This window comes from Aethina tumida, chromosome 7 (assembly GCF_024364675.1).
Source record: "Aethina tumida isolate Nest 87 chromosome 7, icAetTumi1.1, whole genome shotgun sequence".
NCBI classification, from domain to species: Eukaryota; Metazoa; Arthropoda; class Insecta; order Coleoptera; family Nitidulidae; genus Aethina; species Aethina tumida.
The window spans coordinates 14,937,620-14,958,010 of record NC_065441.1 but is presented as its reverse complement, the minus strand read 5'-3'; the positions used below and the strand labels follow the sequence as shown (position 1 = coordinate 14,958,010).

The following is a 20,391-nucleotide window of genomic DNA, read 5'->3' as shown; positions in this document are numbered from 1 at the left end:
AAAGCCGCATAACAAAATTTAATTAACGCCACCACGGAGGTGCTAAACTCCACCACCTTCAAGTATTCGAGGATCTCCGTCCTTAAATCATGGACGACGAATTCCTCGCTTGTCGTCGTTGCTAAGGGGGGCGTTCAAAAATACAAAACTAATGTAAATAATTTAATGGACCTGAACATGTAAAACGTTTCACGGGGTGTATTTACATTCTAATTAGACGACGGTCCAATTTAACTTGGGCAACAGTTGTGACGTTTCATTTAAGAGTTGTTTTTTATGAGGACTCTTTTCCTCCGACTAATTTACAAATGTTTTATTGGCTCGTTCGTGAAATTAAAAAAACGAAACATTGTAGTTTATCGTTTTCGTGAGAAAATAGGTCCGATATTCGTTCGTGTCGCGTTTGGAACTCGATCAAGTGTTCGAATGTGTAACGATTTGCGTATGTGTTACCTGTAAAAAATTAATTTTCATTTACAGTCACACGCAACGCATAATGTAATTTGAATATGACAAACTGAAAATACAAAGTAATGAATACCCATAAAATATGTTAAAATATTTTTAAGTTAATATCAGTTTTTGAATATTTGAAATGTTTAATTAAAACAGAAAAAATGGAAAAAGGATGGAAAATATTCCCATAAAATATTATTTAAGGAAAATAGAAACTAATAAATTTCCATAAAATTTGTTAAAATATATTTAGTATTAATCCAGAATAATAAAAATTATTAATTTTGGATAATTATTTTCAGAAAGTTAATTAACAACGAAAAATAGATAAAACGAAAAAATAAAGTAAAAAAATGGTGAAATATAATGAAATACATTGAAATAATAAATAAACTAATATTATTTTATATATTTTTTTCAGAAGATTAATTTACAATAAATACAAATAAAAAGAAAAAACAAAGTAAAAGAGTCTGAGGTATAAATGAATTGTAATATAACTGAACTAACTATTAATTTTGAATAATGATTTCCTAAAATAATTTAATTAATAATCAAAAAGAGAAAAAAGACAAAATAAAATGAAAAATGACCACCGAATGAATTGAAATGTATTTGAACTAATTATTAACTTTGTATAATTATTATCGAAAGTTTATTTAACAATGAAAAACAGATAAAAAGAAAATTCTGAGTAAAAAATTCCCATAAAATATATTGAAACATAATTAAACTAATTATTCATTTCGGATAATTATTTGCAAAAGTTGAATTAATAAAGAAAAACAAAAAAATAAAGTTAAAAATACCCACAAAATGAATGTAATTGAACTAATTATTAGGTTTGGATAATTAACAAAATTTTAATTAATAAAAGAAAGCAAATAAAACAAGTCAAAGCAAAACATTGCCATAAAATATATATAATATAATTAAACTAATATTAAAATAATATATATTTCTGAAAATTAATTGTCAATAAATACAGATAAAAAACAAACTAATTATTAATTTTGAATAATTGTTATTGAAACTTTAATTAATTAAAATGTAAAGTTTCCATAAATTGTATTAAAATATAATTTTGATTAATTATTCCCTAAAATAATTTAATTTATAATCGAAAATAGATAAAATGAGAAAATCAAGTAAAATATGACTATAAAATTAATTGCAAAATAATTGAACTAATTATTAACTTTGTATAATAATTATCGAAAATATATTTTACCACGAAAAGCAGATTCTAAGTAAAAAATTTCCATAAAATATATTGAAACATAAATAAAATGAATATTCCTTTCGGGTAATTATTTGCAAAAAATGAATAATAATGAAAAACAGATAAAAAAATAAAGTTAAAAATACCCACAAAATGTTTAGTAATGTAATTAAACTAATTATTAATTTTGGATAATTATCAAAAGTTTAATGCATTAAAGGAATTAAAAAAATTGAAAGTAAAACATTCCTATCAACTATGTATAAAATATTTAAACTAAAAAATTTTAAAAGTTACTACAAAATATATAAATTGTGTCTAAATAAAATTGAACTAATTATTAATTTTGGATGATTATTTAAAAAATAATCTAATTAACAATGTAAAATACATAAAAATGATCATAAAATGTATTGAAATATAATTGAACTGAGTATTAATTTTAGATAACCGGTTCTGAAATTTTAATTAAGAGAAAAAAACATAAAAAGATATAACATTAGAAATTACTACAAAATATATTGAAATATTATTGAACTAATTATTAATTGTGTATAATTATTTACAAAAATAATTTAACTAACAATACAAAATATGACTTAAATTACTGTTAATTTTATATAATTATTTGAAAAGATAACTTAATTAAAAATGGAAAACAGATAAAAAATACAAAGTACAAAATTGCTATAAAATATATTGGAATACAATTGAACTAATATAATTATTAATTACGTTCAGAAGATTAACAAAGAAAAATAGAAAAGATATTTTGAAGTATAAAATTTCAATAAAATGAGGGAAAATATAATTGAACTAATTTCTAACCCTGGATAATTATCTGTTAAAGTTTAACTAACATGTAAAATTGATTAAAAGAACATACAAGGCAAAAAAATTTCTATAGAATATGTTAAATTATGATTGAACTAATATTAATTTTGGATAATTATAGGCGAAAATTTAATTAATTTTTGGTAAAAATGAGATAAAAGAAAATATAAAGTAAAAATAAAATAAAGCTTCAGTACTAAATTTAGATAATGATTTACAAAACTGTAATTAACTATTAAAACTAAATAAACAGAAAATACGAAGTAAAAAATTGTAACAAAACTTATTAAACTAAATATTAATTTCTGAAAATCATTTAGAGAATTTTAATTAATAATTTATAATTAAGATATTAAATTAATAAATCCAACAACATGTTAAATTATGATTGTGTAAATAATAATTAGTGGTAAGTTGTGACGTTATAAATTAATGTAGGACCGCATTTTTTCGCAGTAAACAACACATCAGTTCAATTAGTTTATACATGGATTGTGCGTCCGAGAATGTAAGACACAACATTAATTGCACCAACAAATTGTAAACCGTAGGCAAATACGGAATACATATCGATGTATCCACCAGTTAGCTAGACTTGTTTAATTAACTTTCCACCAAACTGCCAGTTAATACCTGAACTGTTAACGTACTTAATGCCTTTATGTTCCGCCCGTACACGTACCCGATTAATTCGCCTCTAATGTTCCACCGAAATTAATTATTCTTTTTGCCATCGGCGCAATAACTGACCGTGTCTCAGCATAAACGGAAACGTCGAACGTGACATACGGACGTCGGAGTGGGCGTCATCTGCATCGCTTCCACGGTGCAAATTGTTTTTTACGATTGCGTAATTAATATTTTTTATGCGACGCCGTTTTTTTTTAACAGAGTTCGCGCTTTGGCGTCACTACCACGTTGCTTTGTTCCACGGTCGAGTTATGCAAACCCGATTTTGTGCTCCAAAGAGTGCTCCGCGTCTGTCTGTGTTTTTAATGGGGGTGAGGTGGTATTTGGACGTAAGAGACGAATCGTTTTTGTTTCGTGTGTCTAAATCGATGCGGATTCTCATGAAATATTCCGCAATGTGTGTCCATAGAAAAGAATAAATATACGGAGAAGACATATATTTAATCTTTATCCATAGTACATATCAAATGTGCAAAAAAGTAAAATAAAAAGGTATTATTAAAAACACAAGAAATCTAATGTATACATCTGAACCTGCTTATAATGAGCATTTCAGTTGGGTTTAAATTAAAAATATATATAGACATACATATATTAGTGTATTTATTTATTCTTAAGCACAAATAAAGAATATAAAACAATATAATTTACATAAATATATTGAAAGCACAGAAACATATATTGAATTTTCTAATTAAGAGTTAAAAATAGCAAAATAGAAAATACAAGTAATAAATAACCATAAAATATTATATACTTTGATCAATTTATTTATTAGAATATAAAATAATAAAATTTAACCTTTAATAAGGTTAAAAAGAAATATATTTATATAAAATATAAAATAGAAAGCAAAACATATCCACAAAATATTTAAAAATAGAAATTAGTCAATTTATATAATTATTTGCATTAATGCAAATGCTTTTATGAGATTTTAAAATTAAGATTAAAAAATCATATCAATATATATCCAATTTATTTATTCTTTGAAAATATAGAATATAAAACAACGAAATTTATACAAAAATTTTAAAAATAATTAAAACATATATTAAAAAATTTAATTAACAGTTAAAAATAGCAAAATATTAAATAGAAAGAAAAAAGAAATATCCACACAATTTTAAGAATATAATTTAATCAATTTGTATAATCATTTGCCTTAAAAATAGTTTTCATGAATTTTTAAAATTAAGACTAAAATAGTATCAATATGAATGAATTCAATTTATTTATACGCAAAAACAAGTATGGAATATAAAACAATGGAATTTAGATAAAAACCTTAAAATGTACATTAAAAAATTTAATTAACAGATACAAACAGAAGGATAGTAAAAAATATTTAAAAATATAATTTAATAAATTTGTAGAATTATTATCTAAAAAGTAGTTTTTATGAGGTTTTTAAAATTTAAAATAAAAATAATCAATATGTTCAATTTATTTATTTACTAAAACGAGTATGGAATATAAAACAAAGAAATTTACTTAAATCTTTTAAAAGATTAAAATTTGAATGATTTAAAAGATAGAAATGTATATTAGAAAGTTTAATAAAACAGAGGGAAAACGGAAAAATGAAATTTATCTAATCTAAAAATAAAAATTCTTTATCTCATAAGCCCTTTCTATGAAGATTTTAAATTATTTTTGAGTATAAATTAATTTTGTTTATATTTTTTTCCATAAATATATAATGTACTTGTACTTTGAAATTCAAAGTCTAATTGTTAATGACAGGCAATTCTAACACCTGCAAAATAAGGGGAATATCCTAGCGTATGACTGATATAATGGACCCATTCATTATAAGTCCATTAAATGCGAAAGTCCTTTATAGTCCTGTCCATTTTAACGTTGATTAAATTGAATAATTAAATAAATTTAATAAAATAATATTTGTAAAAAATATTTAACATAGAACCTTAAGAAATGGTCCATATAACGTGAATTTCCATTAAATACAGGTCCATTACATTAAAGTATTAAGTATTTTAAATCAACTTATATTGGGCAATATATACTTTTTTAAATTACATCAATGTGTAAACATAGATTACAACAAGTACGTAATAGAAATTCGATTAGGAATAATAACAATAATTTATAATGGCAAAGGCAAACTAAAATTTTATCTAATTTGAATGGTAATGTGTAATCGAGACTAGCTATTTGCATTATACGTCCCGAGTAAATAAAGCGAATTATTGATGGATTGTTGCGACGGTTGGATGATAATTATGGAAAATCGCCTCGGGAATCCATCAATCAAATCAATACAACGTTTTTCCATAGCTAAATTCAATGCCATTATGGCACCAGATATCGCAAGTTTATTCCTGTTTCGTCGGAAAGCCATCAAATGGAACAGAAATTTTCGTTTATTTTAACAAATAAAGAAGCACAGAGATGGGAAACAGAATTACATAAATAAATTCATCACGGTTCCTTCGGTTTTAAAATTTTTCATTAATTAATTCAAAGTGGTTGTCCCGCGGTAATAGATTGAGTGCATGCATGTGTGTGGTGTATTTTAGAACGAAAACAAATATAAAACAAAGGACGTGGGGGACAGAAAAAGGACGGTGTGTCCTGCGGAAATTACTTCGCCTCCCGCACGACCAGATTTAAAATCCATTTCGCCTACCCGTTTTCCTTTTGCCCGATAGACAATATTGAAATCGAATTTTCCGAAAAACACGGCCGTGCGGTTTTCCCATTACATACCTGCACGCAAATATATGAGGAAAATAAGTAAGTCAGTTTTTTAGCAATTCTTCCTGCAGTTTGGATAAAATTTATGTAATACATAAAAAGGCGCTATGAAAACCGGATAGTTATTAACAGAAAAATTTAATAACATATAAAATTAATAAGAAGACTTTGCTCGTAATCCCGCTGTTATCTTTTAAGTGCCTTTTAACAGTAAGAAATCCAAGGGCATTAACTTTTAAAAACATCCTTTTAACCGTTTTCATAATTTAGAAACTATAAACCAATTTATGCTGGACAAAATACCACTTTAAATATTTTATAATAGTTAATGAAACAGAATTTACGCTACATGATGCATATTGTTGCCCCAGGGATGGAAATTACGATTATTAAAAGGGAGTGAGGAGCAAGCAGGTGGTCAGGCATGGGATCTTAATGCACCCCATTAATATTTATGGGTCCGGCGTGTCTGATGGAAACCGTTTTTCATACGTGAACCACAATTTTCATCGCAAATTTCACCCCTGACACAAACGATAATGTTTCATCCACCTTCGCCACAACAAATTCTCCGTGGCGTTCATTTTTTATAAACGAAAATCAACCCTTGTTATTATCTTGAAGGTTTTTTTTGTGCTAGGTGTTTACCAAAATGACTATTAATCATTGTAATACACGCATAAAAACAAAGTTGTCAAGTGAACAATGACGGTTTTTGTGTAATATAAAAATGTTCCCTCAAGCAACAATAGTATAATATTTTTCCACTTGTATTTGGGTATTTTCTGAGAAAATTTCAAGACGAATAAATTTTTAATTGATGTCTGAACATTATTTTAATTTATATCCTTGTTAGGTTCGTTTAAGTCAACAACAGGAAATGATAAATGGATTTAGTAGTCGCCCCATTAACTGAAGTGCTGCACCAACTACTCGACTGCACTCAGAATATTTATACACTAATTGCACTAACCCAGTGTCCGTTTAATTCGTTCAATCACTTTCCATCGACTGCTGTTATTAAAATTAATTAATTATAAACGCTTTATTGTCTTTTACGCTTACTGTGTGAGAAACTATCGCATTGAATCGAAACATTTTTGTGTGGTGCATGTTCGTTCATTATTCGATACAATGCAACGTGTTGAATTATGGAAATGTGTGGAAATTTAATTAAACTATCGGATTTATTGCACAGAATGTTTTAGCTGCGACAATAAAACACCGTAATTATTATTTATAACCGTGGAGCCCAAATACAAAATCACAAAATTAATGAGGTTTGCATAAATTGTCTCTACAAAAATGGGAGCCCAAAAATGTCTCCTCCTTTCTAAAGAATTTATCTCCGTTATATCTCCAGTGATTGATTTATTCCATGGCGATACGTTTTGGTTGCTTGTTTTGTAAATTATGAGATAAATTAGACGAAATTAATTTTCCCCTTCGAAAATTTCGTTCAGATAATTCCCGTTTCCATTCCATCCATTTGTCACTGTAACGAAAGTTTTTAAACAACTTTTCCGACTTGAATCATTTATTCGCATTTTGTTCCTGTTTATTATGATACTATAGTCGTGATTAAATATACCGATTTTTTACTACAAACTCGTTTGCAACATTATCTTTAAAAGTGGAACGAAAATTTTCATCAGAAATTTGCATATGTCCAGACGAACGGACATAAATATCGTTGTTGTTGTTTTGCGATTTTATTGTGCAGTAATACAGTTTTGTGTCGTCGTTTTTTCCGTAGTTCTCATATGGGGTGGATTTTATGGGGCACGACGTCCGCAAAACAGGAACAAAACTGGGGGATCGAGGTGGGGTTTGGTAAAGGAAGGACGCAACAAGATCCTGATTTATGGACGCGACGTCGACGTCGGGACGGGATGGAACGGGACGGCGTCGCGACGCCGCCGCCGTCTGCATTTCTCTGCGCTTAAACCGCAGACTGAACTCACACAATGGGATGATCTCTCCGGATTTTTTTTGGAAAACAATGATAATTTGGTGCAATGCGGTGAGGTGTTCCGTAAAACGAAATTTGTAAGGATAAATTTTAAAAATGTTTTGTATAAATATGTTACATCAATTAGAATCAAATAATATTTCTTCAAACTTGTGACAAAACATGGAAGGGATATAATAAAATCATAAGACGTAAATAGTTTTTTAATTATGATTGTCTTACATAAAAAAATTCTATATTATTAATAATTAATAATTTAAAAATATTACTAATTGAATTAGTATGTTTCTATAATATTATTAATATTAATAATTCAAGTATTTTAAAATTAGAATCAATTAGAAAAATGTTTTTTCCAAATTTGTGAGAGAAAGTTGAAAAAATAATAATGATTTTTAAGATGTATATTTTTATAATTTCAAAATAACAGATTCTTTTAAGTTGTCTATGTCGCTAATGATTTGTGATTAATAATTTAATAGCTTTTTTTAAATTAGAAGCATTGATATTTTTTTTCAAATTTGTGATAAAAATTTGAGAGAAATATTAATAATTTTTAAAATGTATATATTTTAAATTATTTCAAAATAACATTGATTCTCTTAAATAACAAAATGTCTATGTGATTAATGAAAATTAATAATTTAAAAGTACTTTAAATTTAACGACAATTCGATTATTATTTTTCCAAATCTATATAAAAAGTTGAAGAAATATTATTAATTTTGAAGGGGTATTATTAATACAAGCAATATAGAAATAAAATTTCTATGTTGCTAATGATAATTAATAATGGTGTTTTAAATGAAACAATTGATATATTTTTCTATGTTTGTGACAAAAATAAAAATAAATATTAATAATGATGATTAATAATTTTTAAGATTTTTTTAAAATAACATTGATTCTCTTAAATAACAAAATGTCTATATTATCAATAAAAATTAATAAATTAAATGTCTTTTTAATTAAATTTGATTATTAATTTTTCAAATCTATGACATCTTGAAGAAATTACTAAATTATATTTTTATTGTTTCATAATATAGCTAATTCTTGAAAATAATAAAATTTTTGTGTTAATGATAATTAAAAATTTAGTAATTTTTTAAAATTAGAAGCAATAATTTTTTTCTAAATTTGTGATACAAATTTGAAGAAATATTAATAATTTTTGAGATGTATATATTTTTAATTATTTCAAAACGACATTGATTCTGTTAAATAATAAAATTTGTATTTTATTAATTAAAATTAATTATTTAAAATTATTTGATCTCTAACAATTGAATTATTTTTTCAAATCTATGATAAAAAATTGAAGAAAAATGATTAATTTTGAATAAATATTATTAATTATTTCTAAATATCATTGATATACACCTAATTCTCTTTATTTTTCAAAAAATTCGTGTAAACTGAGGATCAGTTACAAACAATATTAAAAAATTCTTGTTACAGTTCACAGAATTTATTTTGTGCTTACATATTTTCATTTATTTTTAATTTATGATATGATACTTATGAATATTTAAAAAAAAAAATAATATCTGAAATTCATTAATATAAAAATTCATAGAATATTAAAAATTGTGTAAAAAGAGATTCTATTTCTTCTTTTTAACACTGTTAAATAACAAAATGAATCTTTAAAATAATGAAATTTTTGTGTTGCTAATAAAAATTAAATTTAAGAATATTTTAAATTTAGAATAACATTTTTCCAAATTTATGACAAAAAGTTTAAGAAACATTAATAATTCTTAAGACGTAATTAAAATAACAAAATTTCTATATAATTACAGAATTTAATTTATATTTGACAAAAAGTTTAAGAAATATTAGTAATTTTAATTGTATTCTTAATTATTTTATAAATTATAATATTTATTTTAAAATTAGAAACAACTGAATTGTTTTTGTTGAAACAACTGATTTCAAATTTAATTAATTTAACTTTTATTATAAACTCGTTATCTGTTTGAGCAAATATTTGTAAACGCTGAAATCCAATTTTTGTGGTGGAAAATATTATACATGATATTAATCTTGTTTAAAAATATATTATTAATACCAGCGCTTGTTTAGTTTCATTTTCATGTATTTACATAAAATACAATACATGTATATAATTAATAAAGTTAGTCCAAACATTGTAACAACAGAAATTATTCATGGTGGTATTAATCGATGGAAGGTAAAACGGTGACCTTTGGCGTCCCACATCTTCACAAATAAACAGTAAAATCGCCATTCCTGAACCAGGAACGAACTACGGGTTAATTGTGAACAAAAGCCGGATGTGCAACGAAATTATATTAGTCTCCATTGTATTTTCGCTGCCCGGATGCTGGCTGCATTTCTCCCGTCACACTGAAATTATTATCCGAATAAAAAATTGTTTTTTTGCTACTTTGTGCACCAAATATTTTCGGCATTTTTTTGATGTTTGAATTAATATTGGAAAACATGATACCACAAAAATTTATGCACTAATTTACTATGGTATACTTATTACCTTAATTATAAAATATCTGAGTGTTTTGTTTCAAAAATAAACGTAATCCAGTCTGAGAGCACAAAAAAATGGCAAAAATGAAAGCCCTTCATGTTCTTATACAGCAAAAAAAAACAGTATGAACTCCCTAAACAAGAATAACACAAAAGTCCAGACACACTCGTACACACTCCAGATTTTCAGCTTGCACATTTTCACTAATATTCCTTATATATATAAATCTCCGTTGTTTCATTAGATGAGTTTCACTCCACCGTTCGTTGTAAAAAATCGATTCGATCAGGCTTAATGAGCGAAATTTTCAAGTCGACCCTAATTGATTATTATTAGAATGCCGAAATTCGACGTTGCTTGTTCCGAGTTTCATATTTTATCGACGCCATACTTCAAAATCAATACCAAAGCATTTCCTATTTTATCCATCGTAAACCCAACCGCAAAGTGTGTTTAAAAATATTGAATTAATGGTAATTCGCGGCTAATTGCGACTTGTAAGAGTGCAAACTTGTGTAATGTTTGCCACATAACAACTTCGAGAGGCGTCGTAAACTTCTAAAGCGCCAAGTTCGTTTTAAGTACAGCGTTTTCAAACAATAACAGCAAGTTTTGATGTAACACCGTTATTTAAAAAATGTTTTAAAAATTTCGATAAAATAATGATTTGAATGTACGCACGTTGTGTCGATTAAAAAGGCCGTTTTTCATGATTTAATTGTTAAAACACACTCAATGAATATTTATGTTGATTTGCATATGTTCCTGCATGAGCCTAAAAATTTATTCCAATCACTTTTTATCGCTGCCATAACAATATTACTTAATTAAAAAGCTCGGCCAGCATTTTATATTTAAAACACACATAAATCGCCTTTATGACGTTGTTTATAATCGAATTTATTTTACATTAGGTAAACATTTATTTTTATGAAATATTATATTATATTTTAGAGTCCCAAGTTAATATCTTTATCTGTCAGTCTGTTTAGCTAGTTAGGAATTTGTTTTATTCAGGATTGTTAGTGACGTCTCAAACTATTCACTCGCACGCCAACTAATTAAACGATACAACCGCATTCGTTTATTGATTAACTCTATCAAACGTTTTGTTTGTATGAATTATGAACGACGAACCTTAATACCACATTCATTTATTGGTAAATATTAAAAAAAAAAAACAACAGAGTATATGTGAAGGTTGAGTCTAATCAATAAAGTACTGTGACCATAATAAAAATTAATGGATAATTCGATTATAAACTATTACTAATAAATAAAGGGTAACTTTATTTATACATGAATATATCATAAATACGCGCTTAATTGTGTAAATTAAAGCAGATCGCATTATGCCACGGGTGGCGTATCGATTGGCGTCGATATGAAATGAAAATTCATCAGTTTTTCCGATGGTCCGGAGCATGAAATTTTTCCGAAACGAATGCAAACACCGGCCCAAAACCGATAAATCAACCGTCGAACTGTCGCCTATTTATTCAACTGCATCGGGTACGATTTTCATAAATTTTCAATGTTTAATATTTACGTGACTGTTTCAAACTGATACTACGTACAGATCATTTCACACGTTCAACTGACAGGTATTTGTTTTATTTCCCCGGTGCGTTAATAAGTCGATTGAGCCGCACAAACTCGGGTGGCAATTGGACGTAAATAATTTAGGCGTTTAGGCGAGTAAAATAAGTTTCAGGGGCAGGTTGCCGTTCGATATTCATTAGAGGCGCAAAACTGAAAGTGCTCTTTGTGCGTTTGCGGCAACTTGACAGCTCCAAAAACCCCGACCCAAATTATGGCGACCAGTTAATTATTTATTAATATTATTATTAGTTTAATATTATTCGTTATTTATTGATAAATTTAATGGCCTGTCAAGTGGGGGTAAAAATAGACATTTGGGTAGGTAAAATAGATAACTAATTTTATGAACACAGTTTGAACAATGGAATTGTTCTGGTTGAACAACCAACCAACTATTTTCACTAATGTATTTATTAATAATTTATTAAATTAACTTATTTATCAATTTATGTATTGATTGTTTTAAATGTCTATCAAATAAAGCAACATATAGCAGATAATTACAAACCTAATTTTAATAATGTTTTAAAGACCAACACTTCCATTTAAAGTCTTTGTTTATTATTTCATCTTTTTATTATTATTTTAATTAAAACAGTGTTTACTTATTAACAGTATTAATTTTCTATCAAGTGTGGAACATGAAAATTAAACATTCGAGTAGGTAATGTAGATAACTAATTTTAACAACGTAATCTTAATAATCTAACTATTTTAGCTAATGTATTATTGTATTTATTAATATTTTGTCACTTCATTATTATTTTAATTCAAACAAATCATATTTATTGATTAAAAATTTTGACATTAGTCTAGGAAAAACAGATAATTAATTTTACAAACTTAATTTTAACTCTATTACTATGTTTATTTTATCTTTTTTTTAATATTTTAATTAAAACAATATTTACTTATCAATAGTTTTAATTGACTATCAAGTGGGTATATAAAAATTAGACTTTAGGGTAGGTAATGTAGATAACTAATTTTATTTTAATAACTCTGGTTTAACAAGCAACCATTTTAACTAATATACTAATGTAATTATAAATATTTTGTCGCTTTATATTATTTTAATTGAAACAAAACTTGTTTATTGAATGTTCTTATTGTCTATCAAATGAAGAGTATGAAAAATTTGACATTAATCTAGGAAAAGCATACAATTAATAACACAACCTAGTTTTAACAATGTATTTATTGAATTTTAAAGACCAAAACTTCCATTTAACTCTATTATTTTGGTTTAACAACCAACCAACTGTTTTAACTAATGTATTATTGTATTTATTAATATTTTTGTCGCTTTATATTATTTTAATTTAAACAAAACTTATTAATTTTGCTGTCTATCAAATGAAGATTATGAAGCATTTCACATTAGTCTAGGAAAAACAGATAATTAATTATACAAACTTAATTTTAACAATGTATTTATTGAGTTTTAAAGACCAATAGCTCTTTTTTAACTTTATTACTTTGCTTATTATTTTAATTAAAACAGCATTTACTTTTAGACAGTTTTATTTGTCTATCACGTGTAGAATATAAAATTAGGCATTAGAGTAGGTAAAGTAGATTTAACTAATTTAATAAACGTAATCTTAATAATGTATTTGTTCCGTTTTAATAATTAACTAACTATATATTACAACTCTTGTATTGTTGTATTTTTTAACATTTTATCGCTTTAATTTTATTTAAATTAAATTAATATTTATTTATGAATTGAAGAATATAAAAAAGCCGGGTAATTATTAATATTTTATCGCTTTATTTTCCTTTACATTAAAACATTAATTATTTGTTGATGATTTTAATTGTTTATCAAATAAAATATATAAAAACCTTCATATCAGTATAGATAAAACAAATAATTAATTTTGTAAACCTAATTTTAATAGAATTGTTGAGTTATAAAGATGACAACTTTTACCTCTATTAATTTACATATTTGTGATCATTTTAGTTAAAACAATGTTTACTCATACATAGTTTTAACTGTGGATTATAAAAAATTGACATTCAAGTAGGTAAAGCAGATAACTAATTTTACAAATATAGTTTTAAAAGTGTGATTGTTGTGTTTCGTCGATAAACGTATGTTTTAACTATTACATTAATCTCTTTCTATTAACTATTACATTAATGTCGTTATTATTTTGTCTTTAGAAAAGGTAATGTAGATAATTTAATTTTGTAAAACACAATAATTATACGCCATACGTGTAATAATTGTGTTTTTGAAATTTCATCTAGAAATATCGTTGCAAAAATGGAGTAGAACAAAATTCAATTAAAAACTGTGCATTTGTTTTGAATGTGTAATTTGAGTCAATTTTATACATATTTGTATTTGCATAAAACAATTCAATATTAAACGTTTACTCGACACAAACTATGACTTTTTCATTTTTTCCAGAACTTCAACAGCAACATTTTTATAATTCTAACCAACAATATCACAAATGTTTTTACGTGCGCATAAGGTCAATAAACAAAGCCAATAATGGCAAAAATGCGATAATTCCCGGGGAAAACATCAAGTTAATAATGATAAAAGTGCAATTCCGGACGATGGGACAAGGAAAAAATGAGAAAAAAAAGTGTTTTTATTTTATTTTTACGTTTCGTTTCGGGGTTGTTTTATGCCCCGAACGAGGGTCGGTCACTTGCGGTCAACTCGACCCTCAATAGCTGTGGGGGGGGGATTCAATTGGGGGGTAAGTGGATAAGTGGGGATCTTGTTCCGTGTTCGTTGCCTCGGCTCCACGTGTGGCCGAGATTCACGCCATTCTTACAGGTGATCTCTTCCCGGTTTTCTCTCGGTTTATTCGACATTAAATTAACTGCTCGCAGTAAATTAGCAATTTTGTTTCGGGGTCGAATTGATCACAATGTCTGGTCCGGTTTGGATTTTCATTGTATTTTAACGTTGTGTGTGAGCTAATCACTGTACATAAACACAATAAAGTAAATAATTAGTCATAGCCATAGATACAATATACTTTAGTTCATGTATCATATCTTGTGTCAATTTAGTGTATTATAACACAGGATTATGATCATTTATTTTTAAAATTTTTAAAATATATTTTATTAAAACGACTATTAAATTTGTTAAAAATTTATTTATAAAAAGCAACATTTTTATAATGAATATTTTATCAGTAATCTTCAACAAGCAAAATAATAATAAATTATGTGTATATGGAATACTTTTATTTCCCTGAAACTTCCGAAAATCCAATAAATATTTGTGTAACAATGAAAAATCTAAAAGACTAAGGATTAAACAAATATATACTTCTAATTTTATCAAAAATTAATTAATTAGTAAATTTAATTTTTGTGACCATTATTGTTGTTATAAAAATAATTATTAATAATATTTGTGCAATATAAGGATTTACTTAAAAGTATATTCCCAGTCAAGACCAAACTGATAAAATTTGAAAGATAAGCAAAGTAAAAAATCTTGAATGAACATCGAAAGTTTCATCGAAAACAAACAAACAAGTACAGGTTATGTCCAAGCATAATAAAAATTCTAACCTGATTTCTGACGTTGATCAGCAACTGCGAAGTGGCAAATGGTGAGAGGAGCACAACAAAGAACACGACAAAATATTCACTGGCCATAGTTAGCTAGTTTTTCGGACGATCGTTGAACGACGATGAGTATGTTGTCGAGAATGCAAGCGACATCGCGACGCCACGAAGCACCGGGATGCAATGCGGTTCGCGAGATCGGTTTAGGAATGCGTGCGGTGCGCCTGCGCGCACACCATGTGATATCGAGCCGACCGACAATCGTCCGTTCCGAACCATTGTTGTGCTTTATAATTGTTAATTAATCAACAATTAAATTTTATTGTTCCATAGGCTCGACGATCAGCAAGTGCACGTCCATCACGTTGGTGCCGGTGTGTCCGATTTTCACCAGATTTTCACCGCCGTTCAGCCGGCTGAAGAACTCGTAGCAGTTGTTGTCGTTTAAATGATCCTCAGGTTTTAAATTCTGCCGCACGCTGTCCGATATTGTGCGGGAATTAACAATAGCGCCCGCGGCGTCGGTCGGACCGTCAATTCCGTCGGTGCCGCAACTTAAAAAAGATATTTGGGAGCGTTTCTGGTGTGGCAATTTAAGAGCGAAATCGAGGGCTAGTTGTTGATTACGTCCGCCTTTTCCGTTGCCTTTGACTTGTACCGTTGGTTCGCCGCCAAAAACCAAACAAATTTTCTTTCTGTAAAACAAAATGTACTTATAGTAGTGGTCAATGTTATGGGAACTTTTTAAAATGTTAAATATTTTAGCCACAGCTCATTTATTTAATACCAACTGTTAAAATAATATTAATTTTCTATTGCTGTTTTATACATTATTATAAAAACTACTATATTTATATTCTATAAAATGCTGTAACTGTAAGTATTTTTTATGGAATTTGATACATATTCATTCTAGGGGGTACTTAATCCAGTAGTGTAGTGTATATAAAATTTGCTAGTATGACAATTTTCATGATAAAAAAATCAACCTGTAGGTTTTGGTTTTTGGCCCAAAAAAATGATATTTTTTCTATAAGTATATATTTTTATGCTTTGGATTTTAAAAATATATAAATTTTATCCCTGTGTGCCGCTTTCAAATGGGCCACGCTGTATATTTTAACTTGGACATAAACATAGCAACTTTAATTTTGAAAAGGAGTTTTAATAATTAATATCTGTCATTTAATTTAACATTAACAGTTTCTATAATATCCTTTTTGTTTTATAATTTTGGCAAATCGCCTTCGATCATCTTCCAAATATATGACGAGTCTATACTCCTTCAAGCTTCTTAAATTGACATGTGGAATTCATTTAAATTTGTAAAATTTTGTCGAATCTCGAATTTGGTTAAAAATATAATCCTCCATTTATTCTATAGGTTTGGTATCTTAAAATTGGGAAGGGCAAGCCAGAACATGTTTTGATCTTTTAATCAGTCTCTCACTCACTCAATTTTTAATGTGTAGTTAGGACCGATTTCATGAAAAAAATGTTAAAACACATTTATTAAAAGCATCATATGGAATATGGAAGCAAGTTGTTGTTTAATATATTCCTGTACATAAATAAAAACTTAAATTGTATGGTTTTGTCCCTGTAAGATGTTTAACATAAACAAGGGATTAGGGATTTTCCTATAGGTCTTCTCATAGACCTTGTACTAGTTTCAGCAAGTCCTCCAGGTTGGCTTCAATTTCAATTATCAATTAATTTTAATTATCGATTTTGTTTCAAGTTTTTCGAATTCGGATAAATATTTTCATAGCTACCATCTGGAGAGTACTTTGGAATAATGAATCCAAGTTTAAAGGAACAGGCAAACAATACGTTCATCGTCCTCAATATAAAAAATACCCTACAAAAACTTTGACATATGGTTTGGGTATAGTATAGGACCATTACAGAAAATTATTGGAAAAATGGTAAAAGAGACAACCTTTTAAGAGATAACGGAGAATTTTTTAACAATTTAAATGAGACTTATTTTGACACTGTTTAAATATTTTACGTTCAGTATACCAACAACCACTTTAAGTAGCTCAGCTCATATATATAATATATTTTAATAATATGGTTGCTACAATTATACCAACTATTGTATCACCACCGAAAAAGTATTAACATTCAGACTCACCCAAAATCAAAACGGAGAATTTGCTCAATCACATCGTCACTTGCTGCAATTTCATTGTTTAATGTTTTACGTAAATTCTCCAAATTGACCTGATTTTTCGAGTCCTCAATTAACGATACAATGTTGCCGACTAGTTTTATGTAATTATCAGCAATTACGGAGGTGTCTCCTTCGATTTTTACCGAAACTACCAACGATTGGAAACCTAATTCTTTTGCCCTTTCACAACTCTTCTCCGTGGCTAAAAATTAGAATTAATATTGAATGCACTAGCGTAAAATATAAACCAATTAGTGTAATGCAATTGGATTATAAATTAATATTGAAGCGGAGTAAATTTAATTTAATGCAAATGCATACATGCATAGTTTATGGCAAACATTCAATTCAATTTGCTTCACCCTCCTTCAACAATACACATCAGGATTGATAACATGTAAACATAACGAAATGAATAACAATGTAATAACGTTAAAAAATAGTAATTTAGTTTCTACCGTTTCCTAAATTACTCCATCAATTTTACGTAGTTTGAAACTTTTGTTTTCAGAACTACATTTACCTATTTGATTGTTTCCAATTACATAGTTTGTAACATGATCGAATTTCCCATCAGAAATTTGTACAGCTTTTCCTGTAGACCAATTATGTTCGTCATTTTCTAGAACAATTTTAATGGAGTTTGGTATTTTTCCGAGTAAATTGTACTTTTCAACGATGGATAACGGTTTTGTTAATGGATCAGAGTTTGGCACTGTTGGACCACTAGCTATAAAATCTACAGGGTCTCCTACGATATCCGATAAAATTAAAGAAACAGTTCTACAAGGATAAGCCAACTCCGCCAAACCACCTAAAAGTACAACACCATTGTGTTACTAAATTAATTATTAATTAAGCACTTACCGCCTTTAAGCGCGGACAACTTTTTCCTCACGCAATTCAACTCCACAATATCAGCCCCACTTCTAGACAAATCTTTTATCAAATTCAACTTTTCTTCCAACTTTATTGGTTCCAATGGAAGGGGAAGTAGAGCTGATCCACCACCTGAACATTACACTGTGTTTAATTGTTTAAATGACAATAATAATTAGTGTAAATTTATAACAAGATAGTACATCATTGTATAATATATTAGCATTAACATTAGATACGTAACATTAACTGCGGAAACTACCTTAACAGATCTTAACAGTATCGTGTTATATTAGTTCAGCCGGTCGGAAATGCTCATTTAATTAACATATGTGTAATCTAATCCGCATAATTGGTAATTATACTCCGCCAACCGTACAAGAGATACCAATTTTCCATTTTCGTACTGGCAGCGGATTTTCGTGTGTTGAAACCGGTGACGAGTGCAACGTCTCAGTTTCTCGGTCTTATTGATTTATGTAAAATTATTTAATTAGATGAAATTAGATTCCGTGAAACCAGAAACAGAAAGGAGAAACTGAAGGAGAAGTGGATTCCAGTCGGTTATTGGATTAAGATTGGAATGACTGTTTGTAATGCGAACAAGATGTTCTCTCATACATTCCGATTCACGGTTCAGTTCAACCATTTTATGTAATGCAAATTAAAATACGAATACCTCGTTTACTTTAATTAGCGGATGTGTTTGATGTTTACTATTAAAAAAATTATATAAACTGAACTTTTTAACTTACTCTTGTTAAATTTTGTAACATTATCTAACAAATAACAAACTCATTAAATTTTTATGCAATTTTCTTTAATCGTCAAAACAAAATTGTATTTGAAACAAAATAAATTAAGAAATCCATTAATTAAAATTGTCTTTTAATTGAGACAGATTTAATTTTATACAACTGAAATAAAAAGTAGAATATACAAGCAACCAACCTGAAATTAAAACAATTAAGAAATCATCCTCCCCCAATCCTTCCACCAACTCCTTAATTTGTCTGGCGCCCTCCAAAGCGTTTTCGTCCGGCAAATTATTCTCCGCGCCCTCAATAAAATTAATTTTCGAATTTTTTACACTGGCGCCATCGCCTCGTCCTTTCACGAATCCTTTAGGGATTGTTACCACCCCCCTCTTTAGTTTGTGAGCTAAAGCTCGTTCGATTTCCATCGCCATATCGAAAACTGCTTTACCGAACCCGACCACATAACAAGACTCTGAAATCGTGTGTTTCGCGTTGTTCACCACCAGATGGCCGTCAGTCACTTTAACATGGTTTTTGATCAATGTTCCCGGTTGTACGGATTCCACGGATCTTGCGAATATGTCTTTGAGTATGTTATTGTGCATTTTACGCGTTTGATTTAAGAAATTCGAAAATAGTTTTAATTTTAGATGCGTATTCATTGAGTGTTTCACTTAACCACAAACTACAACAAACACAAAACTAGGCACATCTATTAATGTTCTTTTAAATGATTAGAGTTATCTGTATTGGCGTTCGAGTCAAAGAAATTAGACACTGATTAGAAAAGTGTTTTAAATACTTATCGCGTATCGTCAATTTATTTAATAATTATAAGATTAACCAAGTCAGTAAACACAAGCACAAATGTGTACTATTGGTTGCCTATACATTAGTTTTAAACATTTATTTATATTAGTATAAATAAATATTTTATTAGAATCTTCGCTTAGTAATAAATATATTAATATATAATTAAATACAAAATAGAAAAAAATATTGACCTAGGTTAAG

General features: G+C 27.7%; 2 protein-coding genes across 2 annotated transcripts in view; one reads left to right on the top strand and one right to left on the bottom strand.

Annotated features, from left to right (window-relative positions):
- Positions 1–20,391, top strand: part of LOC109602506 (uncharacterized) — a 181,663-nt gene that overhangs the window by 40,116 nt on the left and 121,156 nt on the right. The window lies entirely within an intron of this gene.
- Positions 13,232–20,110, bottom strand: LOC109604032 (glycerate kinase). Its single transcript, XM_020020562.2, has 6 exons — positions 19,571–20,110; positions 18,608–18,751; positions 18,264–18,554; positions 17,702–17,942; positions 15,565–16,256; positions 13,232–14,962 (listed from the first exon to the last, which is right to left on the bottom strand). The coding sequence occupies exons 1-5, from the start codon at positions 20,037–20,039 to the stop codon at positions 15,881–15,883; spliced, it is 1,521 nt and encodes a 506-aa protein (XP_019876121.2). The 5' UTR covers positions 20,040–20,110; the 3' UTR covers positions 13,232–14,962; positions 15,565–15,880.